Here is a 15,092-nt window from a genome sequence, read left to right as displayed (position 1 = left end):
GGAGAATGGACGTGTGGACACAGTGGGGAAGGGGAGGGTGGGATGAATTGGGAGATTAGGTTTGACATCAATACACTACCATGTGTAAAACAGACAGCTAGTGGGAACCTGCTGTATAGCACAGGGAGCTCAGCTCGGTGCTCTGTGATAACCTAGATGGGTGGGATGGGGGGGAGGGAGGTCCAAGAGGGAGGGGCTATATATATATACATATAGCTGATTCAGTTCACTGTACACGAGAAACTAACACAACATTGTAAAGCAATTATACTTCAATTAAAAGAAAAAAAATTAACATTGTGGCTCTGGAATAAAGCTCAGAGATTATCCATTCCAATCTGATTTTTGGGCATCAGCTGATAGTCTACTTAGTGTGAATGAACGTTTTTTGAATGTTTCCACCACCTTTTTACATAATCCAAGGAATAAGCCAAATTCTGTAAGTTGTGTTTGAGTAGACTCCACTAGGTTTACTCTGTGGGACAGTGTTAAATTGTTACTGATGAACAGAAGTTATAGAAAAAATTCATGTTATTAATAACTGCTACCATTTTTGAATGCTTCTGATAAACCACTGTGAGATGTATCTTGCACTAGACTCTGGGTCGGCAAATTACGGTCTATGGGCCAAATGTGGTCTGCCCTCTGTTTTTGTAAATAAAGTTTTATTGGAACATGGTCATGTTCATTTTACATATTATCTATGTAAAATAGTTTGCATATCATCTATGGCTGCTTTCATGCCACAGTGGCAGAGCCTAGAAAGCCTAAAAATTTACTGTTTGGTTATTTTTAAAACAACTTTGTCAAGGCTTGCACTAAACATTTCATTTAATCCTTACCACTACCAGGGAGGCAGAAGACATTATCTGTGGAAAGATTTAGATATTTAAGGAACATGTTCAAATCACACACTAATACTTGGCTCAGCTGGAGCTCAAATCCAAAGCAGCTGACTCCAAAACCTGGGCCCTTTGCCTTCTGTCACGCTGATGGGTTAAACTTGGTTCTGCATCTCTAAATGAATAGTTCACAGGTTCAAACACATAGAAAAATGCAACAAAACCCCAGTTACAGGAGGCAAAGTTTCCTAAATGTCTAACGCTTTACTTTGTATGGGTGCCTCTTTTTTGTTTTTTGAAGAGAATGATGCATTTAGGTACTTGTTGATAGCTTTCTAGGAGTTGTGGTTGACTTTAGGCCAGGGTGGCAGACCCTGCAGCTTGGAGGACCCAAGCCAGTCATGCAACTGAATATAGCGGGCCTGGTACAAAGTCATAGGGAGGGATGGGAATGGTGACAGAGAACATATGCCCTTTGCAAATGGGATGGTTGTTGGTCCTCTGCTTCAGCACATGTTGACATGCAGGAATATCAGCCCAGTTTCACTAGATCTCTGTTTTTAAAGGTAATCTGGTAATCTGGATTTTTGTGTGAAAATTCCCTGTTTTATAAACACTTTGCAGGAAAACCTTTACTCCAAAATCAAAAGAACATAAAACAACAAAACATGGATCTGTGGGCTGAATTTGGCTTTCAGGTTGCCAGTTTGTCACTTCTGTTTTATGTTGATTCAGTTATTTCTTCCTGGATTAGTCATAGCTTGAAGGCTGGAGTAGGCCATATTGTGGGAGCCACAGAGTATAGAATAAAGATAAACTGGCATGAAACTACGTTTCTGATTTTTCTATCATTTTATTCAAATCCAAATTACACTATAAATTTTGCTAGAGTTGACTCAATGATCTGGACTAAGAAAGGGAGCAGTGGCTTGGTTTGTGAACCAACAAAACCTCAAGCAAAGAGCACCTGAAGTCCTTTACAGTCCTGAAGTTCTGGGGTAAACTGGCATAGCACCTCATTCTTTGAGTTTCATTTTAATTGTTCTTTCCACACTTGCTGTCAGCTATTTTCTACCATTTCCTACTTTCATTAGAACATGGAAATTTAGACAATGATAAGGGTTTTTATGGGTACATGAGAAAAGAAAGGTTAATTGTTTTCCACGGAAAACTTAATTTAGAACAGGAAATTTGGCAGTACAAATAGATTTCCAAAATTTTTCCCAATTTGGTGATTTTGACCAAGCGTCATAGTTAAGAACTTCATTATTCATAGAAAACATTCTTTTAGACAAAGGTTAATATATTTCCTTTGAAATTCTATTTGGAGGATTATTTTTTCTTTCAAATATTGTTAACTAATGTAATTTTAAGCAACATAACAAATTTGCTTGGTCTTCATGATGACTCGAAATTGACAACTAATGTTAAAAGTAAATTCCGTTATGTACATGGTGGGTTTATCTACTGCAGGTACACATAAATGAGCCCATCGCCTAACTGTACAGATCAGTGAATTCAAATTAATCAACAGAATAATTTGACTCCTTTGCTGTTGGCATTGCTTAAATATATAAATTACTTAAAATCCTAAATAATTTACTTATTTACTAACTCCACCCCGCCCCGCAATTGAAAAGTGTGTTATCCTGCTTTATAATACTTGTGTTTCTAAGATAGTAATGTTGCTAGAAAGTTAGATAGAAAATAAAATTCTACAGAGCGAATTTTGTTTTCTCCTGAGCTTACATTATAAAATTGGAGATGAAACTCCTAAAATAACCCTTCCTACATTCACTTGGAGACTTTTAGCATGCTTGACACTCTGGAACTCTAGAATTCTGAGAATGAAACTCTATTTTGATGTTTACAAATGCTATACAGCTTCAAAATACAAATTAAAAAGCTTTTACAATATATTCACATAGATCCTCTTTTGATTTGTAGATGCGTCTTGGCTTCGCCTGGAGACTTGTCTTTAGTTCTAGCTAGAGTAACCAACTGTCTTGGTTTGCCTGGACACAGGACTTTCAGTGCTAAAACCAGGAAAGTCCCAGGCAAACAGTGTTAGCTACCCTAATTCTCGGAGAAGGGGCAAGATTAACCCATGGGACTTAAAGAATATTCTAAACTACCATATGACCCAGCAATCCCACTACTGGGCATATACCCTGAGAAAACCATAATTCAAAAAGAGTCATGTACCACAATGTTCATTGCAGCTCTATTTACAATAGCCAGGAGATGGAAACAACCTATGTGTCCATCATCGGATGAATGGATAAAGAAGATGTGGCACATATATACAATGGAATATTACTCAGCCATAAAAAGACATGAAACTGAGTTATTTGTAGTGAGGTGGATGGACCTAGAGACTGCCCTACAGAGTGAAGTAAGTCAGAAAGAGGAAAACAAATACTGTATGCTATCACATATATATGGAATCTTAAAAAAAAAAAGGTTCTGAAGAACCTAGGGGCAGGACAGGAATAAAGATGCAGATGTAGAGAATGGACTTGAGGACACGGGGAGGGGGAAGGGTAAGCTGGGACGAAGTGAGAGAGTGGCATGGACATATATACACTACCAAATGTAAAATAGATAGTGGGAAGCAGCCGCATAGCAGAGGGAGATCAGCTTGGTGCTTTGTGACCACCTAGAGGGGTGGGATAGGGAGGGTGGGAGGGAGATGCAAGAGGGAGGAGATATGGGGATATACATATGCATATAGCTGATTCACTTTGTTATACAGCAGAAGCTAACACACCATTGTAAAGCAATTATACTCCGATAAAGATGTAAAAAAAAAAAGAATATTCTAAATGTAAGAAAACTGGCGACTAGTACCAGTAACTTTTCCTATGTTTTGTATTAAAAGTTCCTGTAGTCTGTACTGTCTTTCAAGAATGAAAATAGAATAATTAGTCTTTACAGCTTAAGGGAAATTTAAAGGTCATATAATCCAACACCCTCAAATTACCCATGAGAACGTGGAGGCCTAGAGAGATTAAGGGACTCAAATGAGATTAAACAGCAGTGGCAGAATAATAACTGGAACCTGCCTTTTGACTGCAAGAGAATGCAGAATGGAATCTCTTCAAGCTTAGAATTTTATCTGTGTTGACAAAAGCAGATGAAATACCAAATCATAACTATCCAAGCAATTTCAATAAAACCCAAATTTACTTAAAATCAACATCATATGAAGTCAAAAAAGGTTTTATTAGATTGAATTATCCAGGTGGCTTTAGTTTACCACTTAAATTTCCTCTTACATTAGGACTGTGTCAGACTCAGCCAAAGCCTCACTGCTGCCTTATGGTCCTGGAATAAATGAGCCAATTTTTTCAGAACTTTGACGAGGTACATATCACAAGGTGTATAGTCACTAGCCTCAGCCTCTTAATGTCCTATGCAACTTTCCAGATAGAACTGAGACCTGTGATGTCTCTATGATGAACACAATAAAGTGGTAAATGTATAACTGGAGCTAATGTTTCACTGGGTTGAAATATTTCACTCATGATTCACAAAAGAAAACATCAAACAATAAATGGAAACGTGTATGTTTGCTAAATGGCAAAAACATATCAAAGTATATCACACTTACCTTTGTTGTTTAGAAAATATGAATAAGAATAATGTCACCGTTAGTCCAAATATTCCAAAGATAATAAATAAGAACCATGGAAACCGGAAATCTGAAAAACATAAGAAGAACATCTCACTCACAGAACTATGAATAGTTGAAGTTTACATTTCACTCTCCTGTTCCACATAAAAAAATTTCCTAATCTGTATTCATCTAGTAGAGTCAGTGATTTCATCTGATAACCACTGAAATAGAGTGCAATGACTTAGGAGTATTTTCTGTTCCAAGAACACCTCTATCCACTTCTTCAGATCCTTTCATGTACCAAAAAAAGAAAATCAAAGTAAAGAAACAGCATACAGTTTAAGCATGTTTATACAAACAAACTGCTTTAAGCATCTTATGTATTCAGGGTATGTCATTAAAATGCTTCAGCTCTAGGAAAAATTGATGCCTGTTAATATACTACTTTTCCTAAATAATGTCCACTTGGTTCTTTTTTTTTTTTTTAAAGGTGTGGTGATATTTTTTATCCTCCAGATTGAGGATCCATCAAAAAGATGGGGCAGAGTTTTACTTTTGAATCATTACTGAAACTTTTTAGACATGCAGGGCATACATTTTCTGCTTAAAAAATTGTTGTTTGACAGAAGAAGATCAGTACTAGGACTCCCATCTTTAGATTTTAGTATAATTTGTAGCAAATTTGTGGGAGTCTGTAAACCTTCTATTTCATTTCTCAAGAACAAGTGCCACAGTGGCAGAGGTTGACTGCTTTTAAGGTGGAATTTACCTTCACGTTGCTTTATGAAAGTAGGCTTTTATGCTGTAATATTTTATTTATTTTCTTATTCAGTTATTAAAAGCCCCAAGGGAGATGTTATGCATATTATAAAGAATTAGTGGGGGAGAGAATATCATTTCTTTGTATCTTGTGGTACCTATAATTTTATATCAATGATATACTCAGGAACATAATATAAAGCGAGAGTTTAATTTTTTTCTTTTTTAACAGAGAAGAAAAGCTTGTTTAAAAAATGTTTTTGTTAAGGAATTAAATGCCATTACAATAAGCTTAAAGGGCATGTGGCAAATGTGCTTTTAACCTGAATTTCGTTGTATCAAGTATCATTTGAAACAACAAGCCTGTTGAGTAGAGCTTAGAAAAGATGGTGCTATAGACATTTTCATTTGTGTTATATAGTATCACAGATTCTACCTGTACTGTAGGTGCAGAAATATAAATTTAATTTCTCTGTAGCTTGTGATTGTTTCGTTAACAAACCTCAGACCCTCATGTGGCACTGTAAACCTTCTGTTTTTAAAGGGGATGAGTTATAGCCAATTCCCATTTGGGAGTGATAATATTTTATACACTTACTATTCATTGTTAGGCAGCCTTCTTTATTTCTGTATCCAAAAATTTAAATTCTTTTATTCTGAATTCATAGGTCTCATTTCTTTAAACTATATGTTTATATTTCTTTTATATAGGATCTTCAAATATTCCTTGTCACTCTTGAGCGTATCTAGCACACGATTTATTAAGCCTTCCTCCAGGTAAAAGCCACACCCAAACTTTCTAAAACCAATAAACACCTGCCATTGACTACTTATGCTGACTCAATATTAGGAATTCTCTAAGATGCCACATAGATAGCCATCCATCCAGATTCAGAATTTCTTCACTGTGTATATGAGAAACATTTTTTTCTGATTATAAGTGCAAAACAAACTCATAGAAAATACTAGAAATACAGAAACAAGGAAATAAAGAAATGAAGAAAAGAATCACCTGAAATTCTGTTATCCAGAGATACCCCACCCCCTCCATCAATAGCTTAGTGTATCTTCTGCTCTTTAACTTGCACCTACCCCGTGACTTTTCCTGAATAATTCAAAAATGAAATCCTCCTTCCTCTTTTGTAATGGAGAGTACCTGTTACAGGCAGTGAACTCAAGGTCCCTCATCCTGACAATTGATGCTAATGTATCTTGATCTGGACAACACCCTAACAATCCCTGTATATTGACAAAAGCCATGTTGGCTTCCATCTTAATCTCTTAGGTTTACCTTCTTCACATGCAAATGGTCTCATCTGAGGAAGTGTTACAAAGAGCACCTCACTGAACTCGCCATATTTTTCAGAGTTTCGTTGTCTGGATCTCACACGCACTTCATACTCTTTATCCAGTCTCAATGAGTACACTGGAACTGATGTTGACAATACAGGGTCCATCTTTCAAGACAAAATATAAAACTTACTGGTTAGAGAGTCAACAACTCAATGCAATAAGCTCTATGAGGTGTTTCTACATGTGTATTCAAAATGAATTTCTGTAAAGTAGGCAATGTTTTAAAATGCGCTGGTGGAGTTTGCTATTTAGAGAAAGATCAAGGCAAATAACTTAGTAACACAACATTGTAAATTAACTATACTTCAATTAAAAATGGTAAAAAAAAGAATCATTTTGTTAAATGGGGAGTAGTCTTCAAATTTATTTTGGTATAAACACAAAGATATGATAGACTTGTTTAAAGAAATGCAGCTATATCTTTGCATTAGGCTGTCAGATATTCTACTAAGATCAAAGCATAATAGAATTATAGTGAATGGCAGAATTATAAAGATTACAGATACATTGCCTACCCTTTGGGATATTACATTCTTATATAAAGACATCAGAACAGAAAGAAACAAACATATTTCCTATATCTATATCTGTTCTTTGGAAATCCTGGGTAGTCATTCATATGATCACAGAATTGGAAAGTGTCCTAGAAAAATCACAGTTGTCTTAATTAAACTTTCAAACAATTCTATCAGCTTGCTCTAGAAGGCTTAAAGCCACCTCAAAATAGTTTGCTATTCAAAATTTGTGAAGAAAAGTCACTGGAGGCCTTTGGTAACAACCAACAGGATTCCACAATCCTGAAGGCCAGGATGTTCCTTTACCTTCCCAGGGAAGGGTAGGTGAGGCTATTAGACTTTTAAGACATGTTGCTATCAAAGAGGTTAGACACAACTAATGATGGTGTTTTCCTCCAAGTCACATATTCAAAGCAGGTACACAATATGTGGTTTTCTTGTGTTTTGGGGTAGAACATCTTGTTCCTGTTTACAGAAAATTAGGAACATTCTCTTCTTCAACAGCATGGGTTTTATCACATAAATAAGATTCTCATAATTTGTTTTATTAAGTCAGAGCCTGGGCCTTCAACTTCTAAAACAAATTTCCCTTCACCTCAGTTAGTTTCTACTCACAAAGTACCTCTTTTTTTCTCCTATGTACACAGAATGGTTAGCTTGCATCTTTTATAGATGTTTAATATATGGAATATTTGTATACCTAAAATGCTTCTGAATATTAAATTCATTTTATTATTTTTCTTAAACTATTTTAAAAAGCCTGTGTTTCCATTCTTGAAGCCCTCATTTCTCTGTCACTGTCACCAGTACTATTTCTTTACAGATTTCATTAATAACAAAACCAAAAAGGGACCCTTGGCCATTCGACCCATAGCCCCCTCTCCATCTTCCCTCACCCTTCCACACCAGCCACACCAAACTCAAATTTGCTCACAGGGCTCCTAATACCCGCCCTGCTCCCTGCCACCTTCCTATGAGGCAAAGCCTATTCTTGGCTAATTCTCAGTGCAAGTACTGCTGATATTCTAAGAAGCCTCTTCTGGCAATTATCCCTACTCCATCCTGCCAGGTAGTACACATATTACTTCTTTTAATTCATTGCTCTAATTTCTATATTATACTGCAGATTCCCTGGGGGCAAACGATGCCTTCATTTTCTTTACATTTCCAAAGCCCAGCACAATACCAGGTATATAGTGGGTACTGAAGAGATGGCCAACACATTGTGGATAATTCTACGCCACCCATTAAGTCTTAAAAAAAAAAACCAAACAAATTCTTAACTTGGTTTAGCAGGTAAATAGTTGTAAGCAACTACATGGTCATTAGAATTACTTTTATATTCAAAATGTGTTTAATAAATGAAAAATGGGCATAGTAATGCCAAATTCAATATTGTCAAATGTAACGTGAATTCCTGATACAAGCAACAAACATTAGCCTTTTCCCCCTTGACTTACAACCCTCTCTTCTTTTTATGCTTATGCCTCTTGTTCTCATAACCAAGTAGAATGTAAGTTCTTCAAGAGAGGTCAATTCTATAGATGGGCCCTTGATACTCATGACAATTCTGAGATACCTTGCAAATTACCAAACTTATAAATATCATGAATTTGTAACTTCATTTATAAAAGGTAAGTAGAGTAAAAGTTAATTGACCCCTTTGGACTTACCTGATGAGATTTAGCAGGGGTGCAGTGAAAAGTGCCGCAAAGCCAAGTTGGGATGCAGCCCTGAATGGTCGACCGAGTCCCATGCTCCCACGCATCTGGCTCAGGGTGTGTGATTCCTATCAGTGCCTCGGCTGGGACAGAACTACAGGCCATGGACTTTCCGTGTTCAAACTATCAGCACTCAGTTTGTGTGCTAATGTTCTGATTTACATCTTTGCTTTTTCTAGGTTGTCAAACTTTTTTTGTTTCAGGTCTCCTCCACACTCTTAAAAATGATTGAGAATCCTAAAGATTTTGGGTTTTTTGGGTTATACCTTTCACTATTTACCATACTAGAAACTGAAAATGAGAATTTAAAAAATACTAAATTCAAAATTAAAATAATAGATTTTATGTTAACGTTTTTATAAAAATTATTGTACTTTCTGAAAGAATAAAATTATAGTGAGAAAAATGACATTGTTTTACATTTTTGCTAATCTCTTTAATATGTGGCTTAATGGTTGTATTTTTACAACTGTCTCTGAATTAAAACTGCTAGGATGTGTTGTTTTGGTTGAGGTGCATAAATAAAACTTGGTCTCACAGATATATAGTTAGGAAATGGAAGAGATATTTTAATACTCTTTTCAGATGATTGTATATATTCTTCTTTAACACCAACAAGAAAACTCAGTAAGTGGTATTTTCTTAAAGGTTAGTTGCAATGTGGAATCTGAAACTCTATCAATGAATCTTTCATACTTCATTATATTAAAATCCACCATTCCATCTAGTACTTTGAATGGATCATTTCCCCATGTGTGGTTTTGGTTACAGTACATACTGGTCATTTGGAAAATACTGTTCACTGAGTTATGCAGATTTTCTAAATGTTCACACATTTCACTATACAATATTTTAAAAAAGCCTTACTTTTGCTTATATCACCGTTGATCTCATTAGGAGATCTTCAAAGGTTGGGGAAGCTATCAAGCTCACAGCTGCAGATGGCAAGTTTTCCAAAATTCGAATTTAACCTTGAAAGCTCAAATTTTCTCCTTGGCAACAAATACTGTCAATTGTTTTTCTTAAGTGTTAAGTTCACTTTTTCAAGAAATGTTGCCAAGTATTTGCCAACTCAAATATGAAAAGCCATCCAGCTGTTTATCAGTTATTCTTTCAAAGTAAAAATGGTATTCCAAGCAAAACGCAGCTAGTTCTAGCAGGCAACTCAGGTGTTTAAATGCCTTTTCTCAAGATAACCAACCACACCTCAGTATGTAGCTGCAGTGCTTTATGTGTACTTCCCATGTGTCACACAGAAGATTAAAAAGCTACATACTCAGAAGTCGTGATTTAATAAAATAATATATGCATGCAGCTTCATTGAGAACATTCTTATGTGAAACCACCTCCCCCCAGCCCTGCTCACCGCTTCTTAACTGTGAGTGCACGGTGGTGAAGAATACAGTGACTGTCAGTACGATTTGGAATTACTGCCTTGATTTGTGCTCAGGCAGCAGCAGTGTTTCCACCATTGCGTTTGTACCATCTGTGTAAATCTCGACACAGTGAAAAAGGGAAAGAACATTCTAGTATTATTATGAAAATAGTCTTGAGCTTGTGGACTCCCTGAAAGGGTCCCAGGGACCCTCAGGGGTCCAAAGTTTACACTTTGGGAACTGCTGCCCTGGGGTGCCTAGCACCGTGCCTCGTGCACGGTAGTTATTTCAATACCTGGTTGCTGAACAAATGTTTGACTGAAGCTTGAATTTAGAAAGCCTTGTTTGACTCAGCATCCAGCCAAGCTTTTCTGCACCAAGTCATGGAACAGATATCTAAATTAAAATGATTCTGCAAACAGAACCTTGAAGCCCAATATTTAACTGTGCACAGCTGCTCTAAACTTAACTTTCCTCTAATGACAAAACTGGCTTCTTCCTCAGCAGTTCACTGAATGGACAGGGCCCGGTGTCTCAAAATTCTGGGAGTGAGGCTGTGCCGGGCTGCTGGGCACGACCTGGTGACCAGCCAGAAACCACTTGGCTTGGCCAGGCCTGTGGCTGTGGCTAGACTGATTTAGAATTGGTTACATTGGGAGCAGCACGATAATCCTGGTTTCTTCTTGTTGTGTGCCATGTGGACTTTATCGAAGTGCCCAGTTCCCATACACTTGGCAAGGAAGTGTGGGGTTCAGAGGTCAACCAGTACCATGCCACTTGCTTACATAAAAACCTCTTAGCTTGATTCTCCCTTGAGGTATGTAACAAAACATCCTTCTGAAACCTCTAGGGGATCGATTCCCTCCCCCTCTGTTTCCCTCCTGGAGTCACTCAAGAACTTATTTTAATGGGGGTCTGGTGAAGAGTAGCAAGTAAAATCATGGGAGAATATTTAGCCACAGCTCACTGTTGACCTTGATCATAACCCTTCCCATGTTTAGCCACACCCTCAAAGGCAGCTAAGTGGCTAGAGTGCACGATATTGTTCTGAAGTTCAACTGGATACCAATGATGACTGGGGAAATATAGTTTTCCTTTCCTTCCATAGGTTTCTGTATAAAACTCCATGTACGCATTTGCTGTCTTAAAGAATTCCAAGATGATATTTTACTGATTATATCCAGTTTTCTCAAATAAGAAATTAGAGAGCATATAGCATGGGCATGTGGTATTAAGTCAAAAGGAAGTCTATAAATGAGAGGGGGTTGTTAAACTAAAAAGAAGAAAAGTCAAAGGATTTTTAAATGTGAGATGTAATGATAGCTTACCATTTTCCACTGGGTCTCATTTACTTCTTTGTATTGCAGTTCATACTCCAGGACTATCCATCCCTTCTGAACATCTGCATTTGGTGGTGGTTCCCATCTCACTTGGATATCTGCATGAATCCCTGTTAAGCTGATGTTCAGTAAAGTCCAGTTGAGGCCAATGGGTGGATCTGGTTGCACTGGGCATTTCAACAGGGAATTAGTACACAGACACAGCTCGGTATTAGTGGAATGCTTTCTTCCGAAGAGACTGTTACTTTATACATTTTTATTATTCAAACTCTTAATTCTTCCAATATTCCCACTTTATGGGAGAGTATCATTTTTTTTAAACACCTTTATTGGAGTATAATTGGTTTACAATGGTGTGTTAGTTTCTGCTTTACAACAAAGTGAATCATTTTTTAACTTAAGGATGATCTGTTTTTAACTTAAAAAAAAAGCCCCTATAAAAAACTTCTTTTTGAGTTTAAAATCTGATCTATAGCTATTCTTAAAGATTTGCCATGTTTTACACTTCTTTTGGCTCTGACAGGATTAATACTTTGGGATTTTGGCAAAGGAATTCACTTCAACTCAGAACTGAAGGAAGAGAGAGTCAGAAAGATCTATGGTGTTTAAACGTCGCTGTTTTGGAACTAGGGGTGGAGAAGTCTTTTTTCTTCCAAGCTCTATGTGACCTGGGGCAAGATCTTTCTTATTTTCTTTCTCATTTCTTGTCTTTGCCACTTCTGTACGGCTACAGAAGCACAATCCTTCCAAACACTCAGTAAATACTCCTTAGCTTGTCTTCCTAGCCACACGTGATCATTTCTTCAGATATAAAATGAAGGCATTACACTGCTCTCTCAAATGGTAATGAATCAGTGTTTTCTGTGTTTTACTTAACTGCATGCTACTGACCACTGTGGAGTGGATACTACTTTATAAAAAATGAGAAAGTCCCAATTTGACTAATCATGACCACATTTTGGAAATTAAATTGAAGGGATTTGCAAAATAGCTAAGCTACCCACATCATGACAGTTATACCTCAACTTTCTGGATTTGTTGGGGACTGATGAATTCTGAAAACCAAAGCTTAACCCTTTATATGACTGAACTATAAAAATGTTTTCAATGAAAAGTTTTCTCCAACTTATTACTCATGTTGCATCTTACAAATCTTCCTGTCTACTTTAAATAGAGGATATAGAACTGGGTCCTTTTTGAGAGGCTCAGTACCACCGTTATGAGCATAATAATAACCTCTTCCTTACTTTTATGCTTATTTCAAGGTGCCTTAGTTGACACATTACGGTGTGAGAAACACCCTGAGATGTTTAAAAAGCATCTGAAACTGAATGCATTCAAAGGCAAGTCTTCTGCCTGAAGCTTGCTCCTCTTCTACCTTCCCTGGTTCTGTTAATGGTGACTCCATTCCTCCAGTTGCTCAGGATAAAAATTCAACTCTTCCCGGACTCATCTTTTTTCTTTCTTTTTTTCTTCTTTTGCGGCACACGGGCCTCTCACTGTTGTGGCCTCTCCCGCTGCGGAGCACAGGCTCCGGACACGCAGGCTCAGCGGCCATGGCTCACGGGCCCAGCCGCTCCGCGGCATGTGGGATCTTCCCAGACCGGGGCACGAACCCGCGTCCCCTGCATCAGCAGGCGGACTCTCAACCACTGCGCCACCAGGGAAGCCCCCGGACTCATCTTTTTTTTCACCATCCCACATTCTGTCAGCTGTACTTGCAAGATATTCCCCAAATCCACCCACTTCTCATCACCTGCATGGCTCTAACCTGGTCCTAGCCATTATCAATTTTTTTTTTTTTTTGCTGCATTAGCCTCCCAACTAGTCTCTTCCTGTGGTCCTTGTCCCCCTTCAGTCTATTCTCAACACAGCCCTCAATACTGTGGACATGGTGGTCATCTTAAGTTAGGTCATATCACTCATCATTTAAAGCCTTCCAAAGGCTTCCTATCTCACTCCAGGTGAAAGCCAAAGTCACACATGGCTTAAAGGGTACCTTAGCCTTGACCCTCTGACCTCTGGGATCTGGTCTGTGACCACGCACCTCCTCGCTCTCTGTGTATCCCCTCGCTACCCCATGCTGTTCCTTGAGAGAGCAAAGGCATGCTCCCGCTTCAGGATCTTTACCCTTCCTGTGCCCTCTTCCCTCATGTGGACACGTGACTGTTCTCTCATTTCCTTCTTCACTCAAGTGTCGCTGTCTCGGTGAAGCCGTGTCTGATAACGCTACCACTGCAACCTCTCCAGCATGCTTTTCTCCCTCCCGATGTTATCTCTCTTCGCAGCATGGTCTCTTTCCACCCTCACTGGGAAAATGTCCCACTAGGGCAGACGTTTTCTGTCCCCAGCACCTAGAACACTGCCTGGTCTAAGGAAGAGACTCAACGATTGACTGAATAAACTGAATGAATGACAAATGCCTAAGTAATATATGACTTTAAATCCAAAGACGAGCCCTGTGAGGTCTAGTAGAATACATTCATAATACACGAGGAAGCTGAGGCTTGTGACTGTCATCTTCAGATCTAGGTTCACCTCGGTTCTTTGTTGTCTCTCACTCTCAGCTCCCTCCCTCCCTGCTTTCATGGTAACTCTGCCCGTCATCATCTTTTGCCTTGATTATCACAGAGTCTTCTAATCCCCATACCTCTAGTCTGTGCTATTCCAATCTACCCTCTACACTGCAGCAAGAAGAATTCCCCTGAGACAATAGTACCATGCTGTATGGCTTTGAGGTTAAGAGCATGGGCTCTGGAGCTATGCTGCTTAGGTTTGAATCTCAGCTCTGCCTACCAGCTGTCTGACCTTGAGCTAGTCATTGATCCCCTGCTTTGGGGATCAGTTTCATCATCTGTAAAATGGGGATTATAATAGAACCTATCTCACACAGTCATCACACCTGATCTATGGTAAATGCTTTGTAAGTGTTAGCAATAAATATCCTGAGGTCATTTCCCTGCTCAAGCATCCTCAAATGTACCCCTGGGCAGTAAGGTAAAGTCCAAATTCCTCTGTTGGGTACACAAGATCAATTGATGATTTCTCTGGCCAACGAGTCAGGCCTGCCAAACTGCTCCCGAGTCTGTGAACATTCTGTGTTGTCTGTCACTTTTGGAACTTAGTCGCTGTTGGAAGACACAGTCCATCTTGTATAACTGGCAACTCCTGCTGATGTTTTAAGAAGTAACTGAACTAGTCACCATCTCTGTGCAGCCCTTTCTCTACCCTCGGGGCCAGTCAATCATTCACACCTCTGGCCACAACCCTGGCTTGCTGTGCATTCCACACACCTTGAGTCCGGCACCTATGTGCTGTATCACAATTACTTGTTAACCTGCCTGATTTCCCTACTTGACTGCGTCTTACTCGTTCTGTAGCCAACACACCCAGCACAGTGCCCAGCTCATGGCACTTGGCAGGGACAGGGTTAGAACACGGGTCTTGACACAGTAGTCTTTCTACTACCCATTTAGCCACTAGACAGCTACATCTATTGACGTTAGGGCATATGTACGAATAGTTCCTCTAAACCGTATAATTGGGTTCTCTTTTCTGCTTGGTACA

At 38.5% G+C, this 15,092-nt stretch overlaps 1 protein-coding gene across 3 annotated transcripts in view; it reads right to left on the bottom strand.

The window, feature by feature from the left end:
* GHR (growth hormone receptor) overlaps positions 1–15,092 on the bottom strand; it is a 279,446-nt gene that overhangs the window by 12,006 nt on the left and 252,348 nt on the right. For all 3 annotated transcript variants that reach the window (XM_029216313.1, XM_029216311.1, XM_029216310.1), the window contains 3 exons: positions 11,514–11,692; positions 6,512–6,677; positions 4,456–4,546 (listed from right to left, as the gene is read on the bottom strand). In XM_029216313.1, the coding sequence (XP_029072146.1) occupies positions 4,456–4,546; positions 6,512–6,677; positions 11,514–11,692 (436 nt within the window). The remainder of the gene's footprint in view (positions 1–4,455; positions 4,547–6,511; positions 6,678–11,513; positions 11,693–15,092) is intronic.

Source organism: Monodon monoceros, unplaced genomic scaffold, assembly GCF_005190385.1.
Source record: "Monodon monoceros isolate NGI ecotype Baffin Bay Population unplaced genomic scaffold, NGI_Narwhal_1 Super_Scaffold_12, whole genome shotgun sequence".
NCBI classification, from domain to species: Eukaryota; Metazoa; Chordata; class Mammalia; order Artiodactyla; family Monodontidae; genus Monodon; species Monodon monoceros.
The sequence above is the reverse complement of the archived record's forward strand: the minus strand, read 5'-3'. Positions and strand labels throughout refer to the sequence as shown.